The 19,097-nt window shown below is 41.0% G+C and overlaps 1 protein-coding gene across 1 annotated transcript in view; it reads left to right on the top strand.

The window, feature by feature from the left end:
- FCHSD2 (FCH and double SH3 domains 2) overlaps positions 1–18,189 on the top strand; it is a 316,582-nt gene extending 298,393 nt beyond the window's left edge. Inside the window, exons 14-20 of the mRNA XM_068554544.1 lie at positions 4,596–4,730; positions 10,691–10,774; positions 10,895–11,072; positions 11,358–11,578; positions 12,533–12,662; positions 12,805–12,887; positions 15,386–18,189. Coding sequence (XP_068410645.1) covers positions 4,596–4,730; positions 10,691–10,774; positions 10,895–11,072; positions 11,358–11,578; positions 12,533–12,662; positions 12,805–12,887; positions 15,386–15,469 — 915 coding nt within the window. The 3' untranslated portion in view covers positions 15,470–18,189. The remainder of the gene's footprint in view (positions 1–4,595; positions 4,731–10,690; positions 10,775–10,894; positions 11,073–11,357; positions 11,579–12,532; positions 12,663–12,804; positions 12,888–15,385) is intronic.
- Positions 18,190–19,097: the final 908 nt, after the last annotated feature.

A 19,097-nucleotide genomic window follows, 5' to 3' on the forward strand; every position in this document is an offset into this window, starting at 1 on the left:
AAAGCTGCTAGAGCAATGCAAAAGCATGTGGCAGTGACCCCTATTGCTGTCACTGCAACCTTTCAGTCCTTCCGTGAGAATCAAAAAATGAACTCAAAATGAAGGAGGAAGAAAGGAATGTTCAGTATCAAACAACGTTGCCAAAATGAAATGTATTGGATTGATTCCCAGTGCCAAAGCACAGTACATATTAACATTCCTTATGCTATATTTTTGGAAACATGTTCTGCCCACATTGGCTTTAATTTTAGTTTTTATAGATGTATGGGTGTTTTGTTTTGTTTTGTTTTTTGTAATGCCCAGTTTTTTTTTAATGTCTATAACCTTTACTAGAATATAAAGGCAATGTCTTCCAAGTGTATATAAATATGTTTAAGTTAGTTTCACGGCAGTTTCCTGCATGTGAACCTCATCTTTTATATGGCGCCCTATTGGAAAATAATAGAATCATAAGCCTGAGATAATTTGAAAGGTCAAGATTTGAGTCTATTTTGTCATTGATCTGACTGACCATACATGAATATTTGTAAGATGAGGCACGTGAGGCACTCAGCTGTGGAGAATTTTCAGTAATAGTTATAAATGAGACTATTACAGGGGCTTTGAAATGGAGGCAATAAATGTGACAAGAAATATGTACTATTTATTCTTCAGGAACCCTCTCCTTCCCCCAGTTCTTTAGAATTTTATTAGGTAAATAGCAGTTGAAGAGAGTCTTTTAAAATGTCAGTGATAATTACACAAGAGAAATCACATTAGCTCAATAAAGAGTAGAACTTGACGTTATAGGCAGCCTATAATTTTTGACTCACTGAATCTCAGGAAATCTCTGACCTTCTTCTCAATTCACCATTTCCATATTCACAGGGCCCTCTGTGCACTTAGCATTTGGTTGTGCTCATTTCCCACTCTAGGTTGTGAACTCCTGCAATGCAGACAGCGTCCTTCATTTCATATCTAAGAGCCTAGCTTAGTGTTCAGCATATAGTAGGTATTTGGTATTTTAATTAATTGTTCTACTGTAAAGCCCAGTTCTGACTCTCCATTCCTTATAGCCTTAATGTGTAAGCATTAGTGCCTTTGCATGTTTAAACATAGGGAAAAGTAGCCAAGTAAGTGTTTATATGTAGCTCGAAACCAAGAAACCTTTGAGCCTATTCTGTTTCTTCTTTATTGGATTTTTAATTTAAAAAGTAAAACAGGGGCTTCCCTGGTGGCGCAGTGGTTAAGAATCCGCCTGCCAGTGCAGGGGACACAGGTTCGATCCCTGGTCCAGGAAGATCCCACATGCCGCGGAGCAACTAAGCCCGTGCGCCACAAATACTGAGCCTGCGCTCTAGAGCCCGTGAGCCACAACTACTGAGCCCATGTGCTACAACTACTGAAGCCCACGGACCTAGAGCCCATGCTCCACCACAAGAGAAGCCACCTTAATGAGAGGCCTGCGCGCCGCAATGAAGAGTAGCCCCCGCTCACTGCAACTAAAAGAAAGCCCGCACACAGCAATGAAGACCCAACACAGTCAAAAATAAATAAATAAACAAATTTATTTTAAAAAAATAAAAAATAAAACATGCCTATTCTAATAGTTTATAGTTCAGAGGTATATAAAAAACAAGCCAATCTCCTCTATTCTCCAGTCTTTATTCTTCTTACTTTGCCTACCTCTGTCAGATATTTATGCTCACATAAATATTATTTGTATTTTAATATAATGGACAATACTCAAATACATTTTTTACACTCAATTCGATTTTAATTAATATATGCCTTTTAGCTATGATGGGTAATATACATTGAAACTGGGTTAAATTGTTTTCCTTGTGCTACATTTCTAAAGAAACTGTGCCCTTTTCTGTGGCAAAATATACATAACATAAACTTTACCATTTAAACCATTTTTAAATATAAAGTTCAGTGGCATTAAGTACATTCACATTTTTGTGCAACCATAGCTATCATCCATCTCCAGAACTCTTTTCATCTTGCAAAAGTGAAGCTGTATACCAATTAAACAATAACTCCCCTGTGGCTTCCCTGGTGGCACAGTGGTTGAGAATCCGCCTGCCAATGCAGGGGTCACGGGTTCAAGCCCTGGTCCAGGAAGATCCCACATGCCGCGGAGCAACGAAGCCTGTGCGCCACAACTACTGAGCCCACGTGCCACAACTACTGAGCCCACGTGCCACAACTACTGAAGGCCGTGCGCCTAGAGCCCGTGCTCCACAACAAGAGAAGCCACAGCACTGAGAAGCCCACACACCGCAACGAAGAGTAGCCCCCATTCGCTGCAACTAGAGAAAGCCCGTGTGCAGCGACAAAGACCCAACACAGCCATAAATAAATTTAAATAAAAAATAAAAAAATAACTCCCCTGTCCCCCAACCCACAAATCCCTGACAACCAACGTTCTACTTTCTGTCTCTATAAATTTGACTACTTTAGGTACTTCATATAAGTAGAGTCATACAGTATTTATCTTTTTTGTGACTGGCTTATTTCACTTAATATTAATGTCCTTAGCATTCATCCGTTGTAGCATGTGTCAGAATGTCCTTCCTTTTTAAGGCTGAATAATATTCTGTTGTCATATACCACATTTTGTTCATCCCCTCATCTCAGTGGATGCTTGCGTTGCTTCTACCTTTTGGCTATTCTGAATAATGCTGCTATGAAGATTGGTAATCAAATATCTGTTCATGTGCCTGCTTTCAAACTCTTTTGGGAGGAAGAATTGAAAGAATAGAATAGAAATTAAAATTGAAAAGAATTGAAAGAATAGAAGTGAAATTGCTGGATTATATGGTAATTCTGTGTTAAACTTTTTGAGGAACCATCATACCATTTTCCAAAGCAGCTACACATTTTACATTCCTACCACCCGTGCACAAGTGTTCCAGTTTCTCCACATCCTTACCAACACTTAATTCCTGGTTTTTTTTATAATAGCCATCCTAATGGGTGTGAAGTGGTATCTCATTGTGGTTTTGATTTGCATTTCCCTAATGATTAGTGATGTGAGCATCTTTTCATATGCTTGTTGGCCACTTGTATATCTTCTTTGAAGAAATGTATTTTCAAGTCCTTTGTCCATTTTTGAATTGAGCTGTTTTTTGTTGTTGAGTTTTAGGCGTTCTTTATATATTCTGGATATTAATCCCTTATCAGATAATCTTCTCTTTTTTTTACATTTATTTAGGCTGTGCCAGGTCTTAGTTGCAGCACACGGGATCTTCATTGTGGCATGTGGGGTCTTTAGTTGCGGCGTGCAGGATCTTTTAGTTGCGGCATGCAGGCTTTTTAGTTGCGGCATGTGGACTTCTTAGTTGCAGCCTGCATGCAGGATCTAGTTCCCCGACCAGAGATCGAACCCGGGCCCCCTGCATTGGGAGTGCGGAGTCTTACCCACTGGACCACCAGGGAAGTCCCAATCCCTTATCAGATATGATTTGCAGATATTTTCTCCCATTCTGTGGTTGCCTTTTTACTCTGTTTTCCTTTGATGCACAAAAGTTTTAAATTTGATGTAGTCCAATTTGTCTATTTTTTTTCTCTTGTTACGTATGCTTTTGGTTTCATATTCGAGAAATCATTGCCAAATCTGGTGTCATGAAGCTTTTCCCCTCTGTCTTCTTCTAAAAGTTTTATAGTTTTAGCTTTTATGTTTAGGTCTTCTGTCCATTTGAGTTAATTTTTTTTTTTTTTTTTTTTTTTTGGCCATGTCATGTGGCATATGGGATCTTAGTTCCCAGGCCAAGGATCTAACCCACATCCCCTGCAATGGAAGCACAGAGTCTTAACCACACTGGACCGCCAGGGAAGTCCCGAGTTAATTTTTGTAAGATAAGGGTCCAACTTCACTCTTTTACCTGTGGATATCCAGTTTTCCTAGTACCATTTGCGGAAAAGACTCTCTTTTCCTCATTGAACATCTTGGGACTCTTGTCAAAAATCATGTAACCATATATGCACTGATTTATTTTGGGGCTTTCTAGTCCCTAATTCATTTTTAATGGGTGTTATTTATCTATGATATGAACACATCATAGTTTATTCAGACATTCCTCTACTGATGGACATATAGGTTGTGTCCAGGCTTTTACCACTACAGGCAGTGTTGCAGTAAACATCCTAGAATATATAGTCTTACATCCTGGTGCTTTTATTTCTCCATAATAGATTCACAAAAGTGAAATTGCTAGATCAAATGTCACGTTTAGTTTTTAATTTCAGTAGGCGGGGGTTCTTTTCAAGGATGTACCAGTTTACATTTCTACCAGCCATAGCTGAAAACCTGTTTCTCCACATCATTAGTAGCACTTAGAAATCTTTTTACTCTTTCCTGATATGATCAGTTTAAAATGGTAAGAGGCCTTCATTAATCAGTATTTAACTGACTCTTGGTTTTAAAAAGAAAAAAAACTCTGCCCTTTCATAACATGAAAAATGCAAGTGAGAACAGAACAGATACTTCTCTTTGTGCAGTTGAATAAGTAAATTAACATTTTGAAACAATCAGGTTTTAAGTGTTTTTTCTGCTTTCATCCATTTTCTTGAAGTAAGCAAGCTAGCCAATGGCTTCTGATTTTTCCTAGCTTAATGCAGATACCGAGAGAGAAGAAGGAGAAGAGTTTGAAGACAACATGGATGTTTTTGATGACAGCAGTTCCAGCCCTTCTGGCACCTTAAGAAATTATCCACTCACCTGCAAAGTTGTTTATTCCTATAAGGTTTGTATTTCTCTAACATACTTCTCATATTAAATTGTGACAACTCTGAAGATACAAGTAACTGTATCTACCCAGCCTCTTATACTGTACTTATCATAAAATTGGTGTTCAGTTCCTATTAGAGGCAACATAACATAATGGGAAAGAGTCCAGGCTCTGACGTCAGACTGCCTCGGTTAAAATCCTGTCTCTGACACTTATGATCTACATAACCACGCTAGTCCCTTGGTCTCTGTGAGCCTCAGTTTTCTTATCTATATTATGGGGATAATATTATAGGGCTAGTTTGAAGACTAAATGAGATACCACTTTTATAGCAAAGCATTTAGCACAGTGCCTGACATCTAGTAAATTTTCTGTAAATAGAACTCTTACCCGTATCAATTGCCTGACACAAGACCCTCCGTTAGGATAGTTCTCAAAATTGGTATTAAAATAAAATTGCTTGACAGAGCAGTTTTGTTAAACTTTACCTTTCCTAACCTTAATATAACCACCTCTTGTTTCCAGGTTAAGCAGGGATCTGGATAAATAGATTCCTGAACTTCCAAACTTGATTTGGTATAATAGTTCTTAATCTCTCTCACCCCTGCCCTGCTTTCACATTAACTTTTTACTCAAACAAAGTAAATTGAGTTTCAGTTCCCCGGTTCCTCTCTTTTCCTTATTCCCTTCATCAATCACTAGCCAGTCCTGTTGAGTCCACCTCCAAAACATATCCTGAATCCATTCACATTTCGCATCTTGGTCTAGGCCATTGCTTTGATTACTGTAAAAGAAAAAAACCCCTAATAATTAGTATCCCTTCTTCATACTTGTCTACCAACAGTCCACTTTCCACTCTGTAGCCAGAATTATCTTTAATACATATAGGAGATTATTTTATTCCCCTGCCTAAAACCCTTTATAAGCTTTCCATCACACAAAGAAAAATAAACTCTTCAAGAGAGTCTATAATGTCCAGATTGATCTGGCCCCTGCAAATCTCCTTAGCTTCATGTCAGACCAACCCACCCAACCCACGCACTACACGTTAGCAACTCTGGCTGCCTTTCAGTCTTCAAAAGCACTATGCTCCTCTCTGACTTGACAGCTTTGCACTTGCTGCTCCTCTACCTGGAACTGTCTTTTCCCAAATCTTGGTTGGCTGCCCACTGCTCTTCATATAGGCTCAGCTCAAATAGTGCCTCCTCAGGTTTCCCCGACCACCTAAATGCGTAGCCAACTCCCCAGTCACTACTCTATCCCATTGCGCTTTTGTCCTCATTTATTTACTATATAGCACCTATCACCAACCAAACTGAATCTTGTTTGTTTTCATACTTCTTTATCTGACTCTCCACTAAAGGTCCATGAAGGCAGAAACCTTGTCTGCGTCTGTGTACCTTGTGTATGTGTCTTCAGCACCTAGGACAGTGCCTGGCACATAGTGGGTCCTCAGGAAATAATTGTGGAATGAATAAATGAATGATGTAAGGAAGGCATGAACAAATGAATCCCTTTCATTTTAATGAATGGCATTAATTTAAATGAATTCCTTTCATGTTAATGCCATGCTTAAGGGACAACAGCAGAGGAAGGGTCTGAAGAGAATCTAAATCATACATGGGACAGTCTCACTCCTACCACCACCATCCCTGGAGAGCCAAAAGCTGATATTATTTACTCCTCAATGTCAGTGATTACCAGAGTTTTTTTCATTTAACATCCTTGTATTATATATTTAAGTTAACAATACTTCCTCTTTTCTAAAAGGGTTGGGATTTTTTTTTCCCAATGTAAACTGTTTTGATAACCTTTTGAAAATTTGAAGTCATCTTCCGAGATACTTGTAAGGTGTTTTAAAATATTATAAAACTTGGTTGGGATTGTTTCCCTATCTTCCGTCTCAGTATTATATTTACTTTGAAGTTCCAGAATTAAAATTTAAGGTCCTTAAACAGAGAAGGTCCTAGGTATCTGAGTGATTATTACATCTGAGGAATTTTACAGATGAGGTAGCATTTCAATGGGATCATGAATAAGATTTTTCTAGTTACAGTGATAAGGTAGGGAAGGGAAAGAGCCTTTTAAGCAAACAGCAGATACAGAGACACAGTTTGATGAGATAATAGGGTGTTCAGGAAATGTTAAACTCAGTGTTGCGTGAGCATCAAGTGTGGGAAATAGAGCAGCTGGAAGTAAAGATGTCGGATAGACCTGTAGATCAGACTGAGTTTGGCTTTTATCCTGGCTGAAGGAAGCCATTGGGTGTCCTAAAATCAGACTGGGCTTTTAAATAAGGTAACCCTGGTCGTGATATAGATATTCCAGAGAGGGTAGCTTAGAGTGGAGAGAGACTAACTATAAGCCTAGTTGTGATTCCTATGGTCCAGACCAGCAAAGAAGGCCTAAGTTAATCTGGTGAGAACAAAGAAAAGCTAAATTTAAGGAGTAGTTTCAAAAGCCTTAAAAATGCTCATAACTTTGACCCTACCTAGTATATATCCTAAGAAAGTGACCCACAATATAGAAGAACATTCTGGATACAAAATGCTCTTTCATCATAGTACTACTTTATAATAGCAAAGTTGGCAGTCCAATAAGGAAATAGTTAAATAAATTAACCATTCATATAATGTAACCATAACAAATTTTATGAAGATAATTGAAAATTATATTAGAGTTTTTTATGTAAGAAGAAATATGTCCAAAAAGTAAGATACCAAATTGTATTACCTTAAGGTCTTAATTATACATATTTCTAGCTTTTCTACAGTGAACATGTATTACTTCTGTAATCAGGAAAAATCATATTGTTTTAAAAGAAAACAGGAAATTTAGAGAGATGGTGGTGGGAATGGAGGGCATGGCTGCTTCTGGCGTCCTGGCTGCCACTGCATATTAGGACTTCATGAGGTAGTGTGAGACCATGTGTTTATTTAATAACTATTTACTGACCACTTGCTGTCTTTAGTTGGGATAAGTGAGAAGAATTACATTCCCTGCCTTAAGTAAGTCATTCTAATAGGAAGCGCACAAGTGCAAACAACTAACTTGAGTGCCACAGTAGTCAGTGTTAGAGGGATGCTCAAAGCCTTATAAGAATAAAAGGAGGAAAAAGCAACCAGCTCATTGTGGGTGGTCTTGGAAAACATATAAGCTGGGCATCAAATCATGAGTAATAATAATAGCTACCATTTATGAAGTCCTGTGTGCCCGGTATCATACATATATATATATATATATTTTTTCTAATCCCTTCAATAACCCTATAAGGAAGATATTATCAACCAACCCATTATTTCAACAAGTGTCAGTACATGAGCATCTTCCATGTACCATGCTGTGCTCTTTTCTAGGCTTGGGGATATAGCATTGATGAACACAGACAAAAATCTCTGCCCTCGTGGAGCTTACATTGTAATAGGAATAAAAAAGAAAACTGAGGCTCTAAAAGGTCTTATGGTCACTTGCCTGTAGAAACAGACTGAAGCTGGACTTGAACTCACAGTAATCTAAATCTAGTCACCAGATGGGAAAGAGGGAGCAGGGCCTGCTGGAAAGAAGGAACAGCCTGATAAAAGCATAGAGGCAATAAAGAACGTGGTATGTTCAGAGAATAGGGAATAGTTTGCTGGGGCCAAAGCATCAAGAGACCACAGGGTTTTGAGTGTCATGCAAAGGACTTGACCTTGTCAAGTGGAAGAATTGGTCACTGCTTAGGTATGGTATGATCAAGCTAGTGTCTGCTTATATAACAATGTTGGACAACTTGCATGGACCTTCATGACTTCTTTTACAAGGGCAGCATTATATTTAAAGGTGCTCTTAACCCTCCTGCTTTGCTGTCACACACACTGAAATCTGGTTGTGTTGATAACTTTTTAAGTTTTGCCACAGAATTTGTTACGTAGGTGCCTTTTGCTAGTATATTCAAGGCATAGTGTGGTTTCAGATTAGAGAAAAAATTCCATTGGAGGGGGTTGGTGGTGGTGGTGGGATGAATTGGGAGATTGGGATTGACATGTATACACTAACATGTATAAAACAGATAACTAATAAGAACCTGCTGTATAAAAATAAATTAATTAAATTAAATTTTTAAAAAATTCCATTGGAAAAGCTATCAAAAATCAGTGAGCTTCAAATATCTTCAAAATGTGTCCTAGATATTAACCCCAGACTTTCGGAACTCTCATTCTCCCTGTCTATTTATCTACCCACACCCCATCTCAGATTCTTTTCCAGGTCTGCACCCAAAAGCTACACTTTTGAAAGCCAGTACCCTAAAGTCACTGTGTATGGCATATTTTGGAGTTAAGAGCTTTCAGCTCTGCCACCCACTGGCTATGACCTTGGGCAAGTTACTTAAACCTCTTTGTGCTCCCTTTCATTCTTAATGATGATTCTTTCATAGTATTAAATAGTATTAAATGAGTTAACACATATAAAGCACGTATAACATGCCTGCATACAGTAAATGATCAATACGATTTTTGGTTTTGTTTTGTAAATAAAAACCCCTTCTCTTACTTGCCCCTGCAGCCTTTGGTCCCCTGAGATTTTGGCCATTCCCTGGTCCCCGTTCTCTCTTTTGTGACCAGGGCAGGAGCCTGCCCAGTCTCTTGTTCTTTGGGTTGGAATAACTCTGATGATGCTTTATGAACTATGGCCACAGTCTTTTGATGTGTTTCGCAAGAAAACAGAATAAAGCAATATTGCTTCAAAAATTAAAAAAAAAAAAAAAAAATCAGTGAGCTTTTTTTTTCTCATATTTTGAGATCAGAGGTAATATATTTAAAATTCTGGTCCTGGAGTATTTCTGTGATTGGTCAGCCATTTTCAATACTATTTTTCTGTCTCAAGCAGCTATTGTAGCAATATCCAGAATCTGGGTTTTGTTGAAATGTACATGAAATGGGAAATGAGTCTTTGGAAATGAGTCTTGCCTTACTTTTGTTTGCGTAATTTGGAGCTATTTTACACTTTGAGACTGTGAGATCTGAAAAACTATATGGTCTAAAGCAGTAGTTTTAACTAATCTTGGGACTTGGGGAAAGCTTTTAAGGCTGTTCACTAAGAGCCAGAAGATGTCCGCAGACCCCTCCTGTTACACGTGACAGGCAAGTCTCTTTAGGAAACAAAGCCACAAAGTCTCTCTCTACAACCCCCCTGCAGAGTCCCTGAGAGCTTGCTCTCAGATTCTACAGCCTCAGGGGTAGTATTTAGGTGTCTGGTGCTAGTGGACTCCTGCTGTTAGGGATTTAAAAAAAAAAAAAAAATCACAGCAACTTCTGCAGAAGCACTCAAGTGGATCAGCCTAGTCTCTACAGTTAAGTTGGAGCATAATAAATCCAAACTTTGACCAACCTCAATCATTTCTCTCCTACAACTTTCTTCTCTTGGCCACTGTTTTATGGTGATTCCAGACGAATTCCAGGCACTGCTCAAGCTATCAGTCAATCCATGTACATAGCTCTTTGCATTTTCACAGCCTGCACCTCCACGGTAGCCCTCTGGTGTAGTTCTAATTCACGGCTTTCTCCTTTGCTTGTGCTTCCCAAATCATCATGGTTCTGTGCTTATTCATCCCACACTGACTCCCCCATCTTCCCGAGAATGGCAGGATTGTCATTTTGAAGAAATGGAGGCATCAAGAAGTTGAATAACTTACCAATAGATACATAAGCTGGAGCTAGAACCCAGGTCCTCTACTTCCAGCAGAGTGCTGTGTTCACTGAACCTGATTGCCTCTTGAGGATTCCGTTTCTCCAGTTTTTGTTGTGGCTTTATTTTGTTTAGTTTTTTAAAGTAAAACTTCACCTCATTATGATAGTTTTACAACACTCAAATTTTTATGTTCAGTACGTTTTTCAAAATCATTTCAATATTTTGATCCCCAGTTTTTGTTATGATCAGTTCACATCTGCTCTTTATCTAACCTTTTTAATTTTGTCCATGACCATCCTACATTGCAGGCTTCTCAACCAGATGAGTTGACCATTGAGGAACATGAGGTGTTAGAAGTGATTGAAGATGGAGATATGGAAGACTGGGTAAAGGTATATTCCTTTGCTCATATCGCCCCTTCTTGTGACATTTTCAGGAGTTTGTTTTGGTTCTTGTTGTACCCTGTCCAAATTGTGTGTGCAAACCTGTTTTGTCACATGTCTTTTACTCAGGCTCGAAATAAAGTCGGCCAAGTGGGTTATGTACCAGAAAAGTACCTACAGTTTCCCACCTCGAACAGTCTGCTGAGCATGCTGCAGTCCTTGGCTGCTTTGGACAGTCGGTCACACACATCCAGCAATTCCACGGAGGCCGAACTCGTTTCAGGCAGCCTCAACGGAGATGCCAGTGGTAAAGACTGAAACAAGGCACTCTTTATTTGGTCACATTTGGCCTAAACTGTATTACCCTGGAGTCAGCCTTCAGTAGGTTAAAAAGCACAGCTTTATTCCTTTTCTGTAATATGTTTATTTGGTCACGTTTATCCTGTACAGTAGAACCCTAAAGTTGATCTTCAGTGAGTACAGAATTATAGCTGTACGATGGCCTTCTAGTTGTCACTTGTGCATGGGGTGGCTGCAAAAGTAACCTGGTTGTCAGTGTTCTTACTGCATTTTTCTCTCTCTTGCTACCTAGTCTGTTTTGTGAAAGCACTTTATGACTACGAGGGCCAGACAGATGATGAATTATCTTTTCCTGAGGGAGCAATCATCCGAATCTTGAACAAAGAAAACCAGGATGACGATGGCTTCTGGGAAGGGGAATTCAATGGGCGGATTGGAGTTTTCCCATCAGTGCTAGTGGAAGAACTTTCAGCCTCAGAAAACGGTGACACTCCATGGATGCGAGAGATTCAGGTGCACAACAGGGGGAGAAAGCTGAATTAAAAGATGTTTAAAGAAAATGACTCCCAAGGAGTCTGTTGACCCACGCAAAGGTGGGCTGTGGTCTCGGCCTCACCCTCACCACTCCAATCCTTGGTTGCCGGGTTTCTGCAAAACTGAATTTGGGAAGCAGAGACTTGTCAGTCAGGCTCTTGTGCAATGGCTGTATGACAGCTCACTTCTCCCACATTCTGTTCTCTGAATTGGGGAGCCAAAATACTAAATTGTGTGTGACATACAAAAGAATGGTTTGGTGGAGAGAAAGAAAGAAACCAGAGAGGGAATGTATTGTCTCTGTGGTTAGTTTATGCAGTAAAAATACTAGCTTGCTCTTTTTCTCCCTCACACTGTCAGAGCCTCATTGCCCAGCCCAGGTCCTGCTAGTCCTTTTCAGAGACTTAGCTCATCATAGCAAACCTTGTCTTTACGGGAAACTTCTAATTCGGATCAGTCACAGCAGGCCTGGCAGGTCCAGGACCATAAGGAACATGTCTGTCCATCTTGCTTGTGTGGTATTGTGACCACCTAGCGTGACATTTACAGAACCTGGGTTAGTCAGAAACTCAGCCAATTATTTTATCTTCACTGAAAAATACAGCTTGTCCCTTTTTTTGTTCTTCACTGAATTGACTAATTTGGTATGTTTTCAATAGAACTCTAGAGAATGGTTTGACTTGGTAACTGTTTAAGATAAACTAAAATCAGTAGTATAATGAGATCTGTGGAAGGAAAAAGTTAAATGCAACACAAAACTGGGGGTTGGGGTGGTTATCCTAGGTTCATTTGCTTCTAATGAGGCTGACCAAGAAAGTTAATAATCATAACTTAGCTCCAAAGAAAAGTAATTTGCCAGGAGTAGTCAGAGAAACCTGCTAGTCTCTCCTTCCTCAAGTGAGCACTTCGTAACCTCTCTTCCCTTTGCTGCAGATCTCTCCCTCCCCCAAGCTGCCCGGCTCCCTGCCTCCACTGCCACTGTATGACCAGCCTCCTAGTAGCCCTTACCCCAGCCCAGATAAGAGGAGCTCCCAGTACTTCCCCCGCTCTCCTTCAGCAAATGGTAAGGGTTCTCCTGGGCATGGGTCTACATACACTTTCATTCAGAAATCCACACGTTCACCTGAAGAGCAAACAGATCTGCATTAGCATTTTTATTGCTCAACAACACAAATAAATTGAGCTTCTTTGATTCCCTCCCTTAGAAAACAGCTTCCATGCCGAATCGCCAGGATTCTCACAGGCATCCAGACATACTCCTGAGACCGCATATGGGAAACTACGACCTGTAAGTCTCTTATCTGGCAGGGTTATAGAACGCGTAGTTTCTCCAAATTGAAAGTTAGAAATTAGTGTATCTCCATGACCCCTGTGTTGTTACTAATTCCCTCCATGCCAGGGTGAGATGGAGTTGGGAAGTTAAAAAGAGCTCTGGAAAAGGAAGGCTATAAAAATGAACACATCTTGGAAGGTCAAGCTTACACTGGTGCTTTCCTCACTGAGCCATGGTGAGATTGCAAGGTGACAGCTATGAAAGTGTATTTAAATTATAACAAGCTCTGTGAGCATTAAAGTGGTCTAATTGTGAAACAGAAGCATTTTTTTTTCCAGCAGGCATTTAATGAGAACCTATTTTCCAGGCCTCTAATTGCCTCTTTGACGGACACTGAGATGAAATAAGATACATGCATTTTGAGGTTTGAGAGCTTCTATTCTCAAAAGAATCTATTCTTACAAATAATCACCTCTACTCACCCCTCACTCTGCTGCCAACGACTCCACCCACCACCTCACTGTAAAACAGCTCTTCCAAGGTCATAACTTTTGCATGCTAATCTAGTGCATATTTGCAATTTTATTTTCCTAGACCCCCTTTTCAGCATTTGACACCGTTTTTTGAACCACTCACTACCTTTGGCTTTGTTCATTCAGCAGATATTGAGTGCCTTGTTAAGGACTTGGTTCTTGATCCTAAATGTTTAGGAAGCTATTGTAAGATTGTAAGCAGGACAGTGATATGACCAGTTGTGCATTTTTAAAACACTACTATGGCAGCTAAGTAGAGGATGAATGGAAGGTGACAGAACGGACACAGGGAGCGAGCTGTTAGGAGGCTGGAGCAGTGGTCCAAGCAAGAGGGGACAGTAGCGTGGACTAGCGGGTAAGAGCGGGAATGGAGAGAAGTGGACCTATTTGTTCTACCACACTTTCCTGGTCTGCTTTCTACTTCCTGGCCCTTCCTTTTTGTTACTGAGTCCACACTCACTCTTCTTGCCGCACGACAGGCCAATAAATCAGGAGACGAGGTATTGAGGCGAAGAATAACTTTATTTGGAAAGCCGGCAGACCAAGAAGATGGCAGACTAGGGTCCCCAAAAAACATCTTATGGGTCTGGATGCCTGTTTCTTTTATAGAACAGAGAGGGGGGAGGAGGTGAGGAAGTAAAGTTAAAAGGCCATTAGTTTTGCCTGCTTGGCCAGCATGGGGAGGGGATGTGTTAATTTCTTCTTTTCTGCAGCCATTCACAGGTGGGCAGGGTCAGATTGTCTCCCTGTGAGCTGAACAAAGGCACTTTAGTTTAACATTCAGGCAGAGGGGCAGGGTTCCCTGAGTCAGGCCACTGTGTATGATTATAATAACAAAAGCAACAAAAAGCAAAGGTTAAAGTCAAAGAAACAGATCCAACACAGAGTCAGAATTGGCTCTTCCCTGTTACATTTTCATTGACCTTTGCGGGCTTCTCTGCCTCTATCCATCTCTGTTGATGCTTCTCAGGGTTCTTTCCACTGGCTGCTTCTTTTAAAGTCATTAAAGTCACTCTCTGAGTAATCTCATCTACTCCCAAGGCTTTGATAACCATTTATTTACTGACAACTCCCAGATTTATAACTGCCAATCCAGTCTCTTCCCTGAGCTTCAGACTTGTGGAAATCTCAGTGTATATGTACCAAAACCCCCAAAACTCAGCAAAACATGAGTTAATTATCTTCCCTCCCAGACATACTCCTTTTCCCATATTTCCTGTCCTGGTGAGTGGTACCCCCATCCTGCCAGTGCTCTGCCATCACTCGTAACACCTCCCTGACCCTGCCTTCCACAAAGAGTCATCACAAGTCCTGCCAGGTTTACCTTGGAGACAGCTGTCAAGTTTTTCCACCCTTTGCTCCCCCACTGCCGGTACCCTAGTGCAGGCCAACATCAGCTTTCTTTCAGACCACCACAGGAGTCTCCAAAACTGTCACCTGTATTCTCGCCCACCGCTGTTTTCTTCAAACTTTTACCTGAGTCATCTTTTCACACATCTGATACTGCTGTTTAAAATCCACCAAAGATTCCTCTTTGCCTACAGAATAAAGCTCAGATTTTAAAATATGGCTTAATGAGGCCCTTCATGACTTACCCCCAGCCTATCTCTCTAGTCTTATCTCTTGCAACTCTCCTTCCAAGACATGTTGAAAGGTTTTCAGTTCTCCAAGCATTGCTCTCTCGCTTTCAACTCTAGGCCTTTGCTTTGGACGAGGCTTTTAGGGCTACAAAGACTCTTGTGCCCACCAGGATTTCAGCCTAGGCAAGAACCTGAATCATGAGTTTCACATTTCATCCAGAACAGTAGGTCCTTCTCAGTGTAAGAAGTTGTGAAAATTAAGTTGAAAGCACATTCTTAGAGTATTTCTGAGAGCCCTGGGGTGCCCATATCCTTGGATAAATGACTAGTTGGGGTTTGGATGCTTCAGGCACTGAATCAGGAAGCTGACTGACAATCCATGTGATGGTTTCCTGCTCAGGTCCGGGCAGCTCCCCCTCCACCTACGCAGAACCACCGAAGGCCAGCAGAGAAGATCGAGGATGTGGAAATCACACTGGTGTGATGATGGGTTTGCCCGTCCATTACTGCTACAATCAAGGCCAGGCTTAGAGTTTGGCCAGTCTTGTTTTTTAGGCACCTTTGCATGATGATGACTCGAACAGAGCAAATACAAGGAGGATTATATGTGACTGGGTGGCCTGGTAGACTCCTCCCATGTTTTGAATATTTTGTGCCTTTTTTTGTTGTCATTTTCTATGTCATCTCTCCTACCACAGCACAAATCCTAGAGGGCCCTAGAAGCACAGAGGGGGACAGCCCTCTTGCCTAACAGTGGCCCATTTTTGTATGAGACTCAAGACCAGGCCTCGATCAGGGCACAGTCACAGAGATACTGATCATGTGCACTCGTACAGTATATTACTGTGGCCACAAGGATGTGGCAAAGATTCTCATCTTTCTTCAAGTGGCTTTTGCTCATCTGATTGAGTTTAATCAGATCATGTTGGCTACATAAGGAAGCAGAAGGAGGGATTTCAGGAGAGGCTGGCTCCTCCCCGCAGTTAGTCCCCAAATTGAGAAACTGAAACCGTATTGGAAAAAAATGGACTGCCCTGAGTTTAGCACCAATTGCATTAATGCACATCTCTTCCACAACTAACAGATTTAAAACAATAACAGTGTCCTTTGTATTAATATTTATGCCATTCATTTAGTCTTAGTGGAGCTAACATGGAGGGGCTGAACTAGTAGCCGAATCTCGTCCCATCACATAGACTAATAGAAAGGAGGCTGTGGCGAAAGCAGAAATGGAGCTTCCAGATCTGAAATGAGCCAATTTAATGTTGTTTTTATATTTGGGTATTTTTCATTTTAATTTTTGCAGCGTATACTATTCTGACCAGTATCCTTAGAATCTGAATGTCTAGATAAACTGGGGACACATACTTGCCTTGTCGAGCTCCTCTACTGGGGAGGCCTCTAGCATTATTTTTTTCCCAAGCCAGTCCACTGGCCCAGGCAGCCACCCACCACATAAAATGCAGCTTCCCAGGTCCAACTGACCTGACATTTCCTTGGGAGGAAGAACCTGTGGCTCATGGAAACCAGCTTCCTGTGAAGGACTAAAGGATTCCACAGGTGCAAATTGACAAGTTCTCCATGTCACAGGGAGAGCCAGGAGTAGCCTTCTCTGCAGGCTAACAAACCCATAGCAGCAGGCGTCCCAGAGTAGGCCTCTGGCGGCCCTCCACCTCCTATGGAAGATAGGGAGTGCATTACTTAGGGACTAAGGGATATTTGCCAGTGGCCTTTTTTTTTTTTTTTTTAAGAAATCAAATTTGCAGAATTTAATTCGAAAGTTGTCTTATGCTTTGAAAACGCCATCCCTCCTAAGAATCTAAAAACTTGAAATGCTCGCCACATGTCCCCATGGGATTTTTGACCAAAAGTAAGGTCAGAGCTGAAGAAATTTTCAGTTAGTCCTTTGATCACTTCAATGACAGTACCCAGTGATGAATCTTCTCCGTGATTTGAGGATTTTTGTTTTTGTTTTTTGCTTCTTAACCTGTTGATCTATTTGAGGTCTTTTTGTGTTTATCAAACTTATTCTTAAGTTTAAAAAAGAAATTAAAAGGGTGGGGTTTTTTTTTTAAGATTTTAAAGTTTGTTGACAAGTTAAAAATCTTCAAAGCACTTTAGAAATCTTCAAAGTGCTGAAATCAGGCAGTTCTTGCCACCCAGTCTTGTATTCTCTCTTTAGCTAGCAAAATTATCCTTGAATCTGGGTTTTCCACATTCTCAGAGGATTATTTGAAATCTTTTGTTATATTTTAAAATATTTTTTGGAAGAGCTGCTAATTTTATTTTAAAAAAACAAAGTTGTAAAAATATGCCTCCTTTTTAAAAAGAACCCCTCCCTCCAGGACATGTAATCCAGTGTCACAGTGCACACGGCTGGGCTCAGAGGAAGCACCTCTGTGCAAATGTGCTTTCTTTACAGTGGCTGTAAAAACTTTGTATTTATTATGTACAAAATGTTGAATAATTAAAAAATGGAATTAAGTTTTCTAAGTTTTACTTATAAAAAGATTTGGGTAAGCAGGCTTTTCCAAATACCCAGTGCTTCTTATAAAGACACTTCTAGGCCCTCCTTTAAACCCTACAACAGATACAGAGAGGGGGAAGTAAATTAATCCATCCATGGGACATACAGTCCCGCATGCCACCCACCTGCCAGGTGTAGTACCCTGAATGCTAGAGATAGAAATAAATAAGTTGTGGTCTTGGCTCTCAAGGTTCTTTCCCAGTGGAGAAAAAAGGTATACACATGACGACAGTACTGTGTGAGGTGCTGGAAGGGAGAGGCAGAGAGTGCACTGAGGGAGCCGAGGAGGGAGCTCTGATTCTGCAGCTGGAAGGGCGAGAGGAGGGCCACTGAGTCCCCTCAGAGGATGTGACAGCTGGCTTCTAGGAAGTGGGCACTCTGGACTACTCTGTCCTTTCCTAAACCTCCACCCTGAGTAACGAGTCAAGGGAAGGAGATTTTACTGGTCTCGGGGGTGGCTAGAGGATTCCAGGTGAAAAGCCAAGTCCCTCTGGCTGCCAGCCGGCCCAGTGAGGACCAGAGGTCAGCCTGTTTGGGGAGGGGCCCCACAGCCCTCCTCTTCCAGAGCTGGGCATGTGCTATATGTATTCTTCCAGACGTTTTCTGTGCATAGAACTCATATGCACACACTGCCTTTTTATATGTGAGATTATATATTTAGGTTTACCTCATTCTTTTTGAAGGCTGCATTATATTCCACTGTTTGGATATATCATAATTTAAACATTCCTACAGTGATGGATGAGGAGGTTGTATCCATCCATTTGCTATTCGAAAGTTGAAATTAACACCTTTGTACATAATTCTTTAAAAATTTGTTCCAGTAAAAATATTGGGTAAATTCCTAAATACGTAATTTGAGAGTCAAAAGGGTATGTGTGTATTTAATTTTGTTAGATGTTGCCAAATTGGCCTCCAAAATGACCGTATCCGTTGACACTCCCACCAACAGCGTAGAAGACAACATGGACTTTGGAGTTGGAAGGTCTGAGTTAAATCCTGCCTCCCACTTGACAGCTGTGGAACCCAGCTTCAGTGTCCCCATCGGAAACATGAGAATAATGCTGTGGATCCAAGAAGGACATGTAAAGTGTGCAGCACAGGGTGGTCACCACAAGCATTCCTCACCATCACTTCCCCCACCTTCAGCGGCCTCCCCTACAGAACTGCTCCTTGCTATCCTTCCAGCCTCCTAGTAACACAGGGCTGTCATGAGGCCCAATGGAAAGAGTGGGTGTGAAAGTGCTTCACCATAAATATGGTAAGGACTATCAGTGCACATTTAATATCATTTCCATCTTTTGCCTTCCCCTGCTAATGAAAGCTGCTCGCATTCAAGACTACTGTTGGCCCCAGAGGCCCTGGTCTGTGACCAGCGGACGGAATTAAGCTAATCGTCCCACCCCTGTATCATAGCTATATTGGGGCCTCCTTCATCACAGGAACTAAAGGTAAGGCAGCTGAACCAGATTCGCAGCACATCACCTAGATCCCTTTCTTCTATGACCCACCACCCCAGCCCACATCCACAGGCAGACAGAAGCAAGCGGGAGGATATCCTCTGGCCTTAGCCCTGCCACCGCTT

Source organism: Eschrichtius robustus, chromosome 11 (assembly GCF_028021215.1).
Source record: "Eschrichtius robustus isolate mEscRob2 chromosome 11, mEscRob2.pri, whole genome shotgun sequence".
Taxonomy (NCBI): Eukaryota; Metazoa; Chordata; class Mammalia; order Artiodactyla; family Eschrichtiidae; genus Eschrichtius; species Eschrichtius robustus.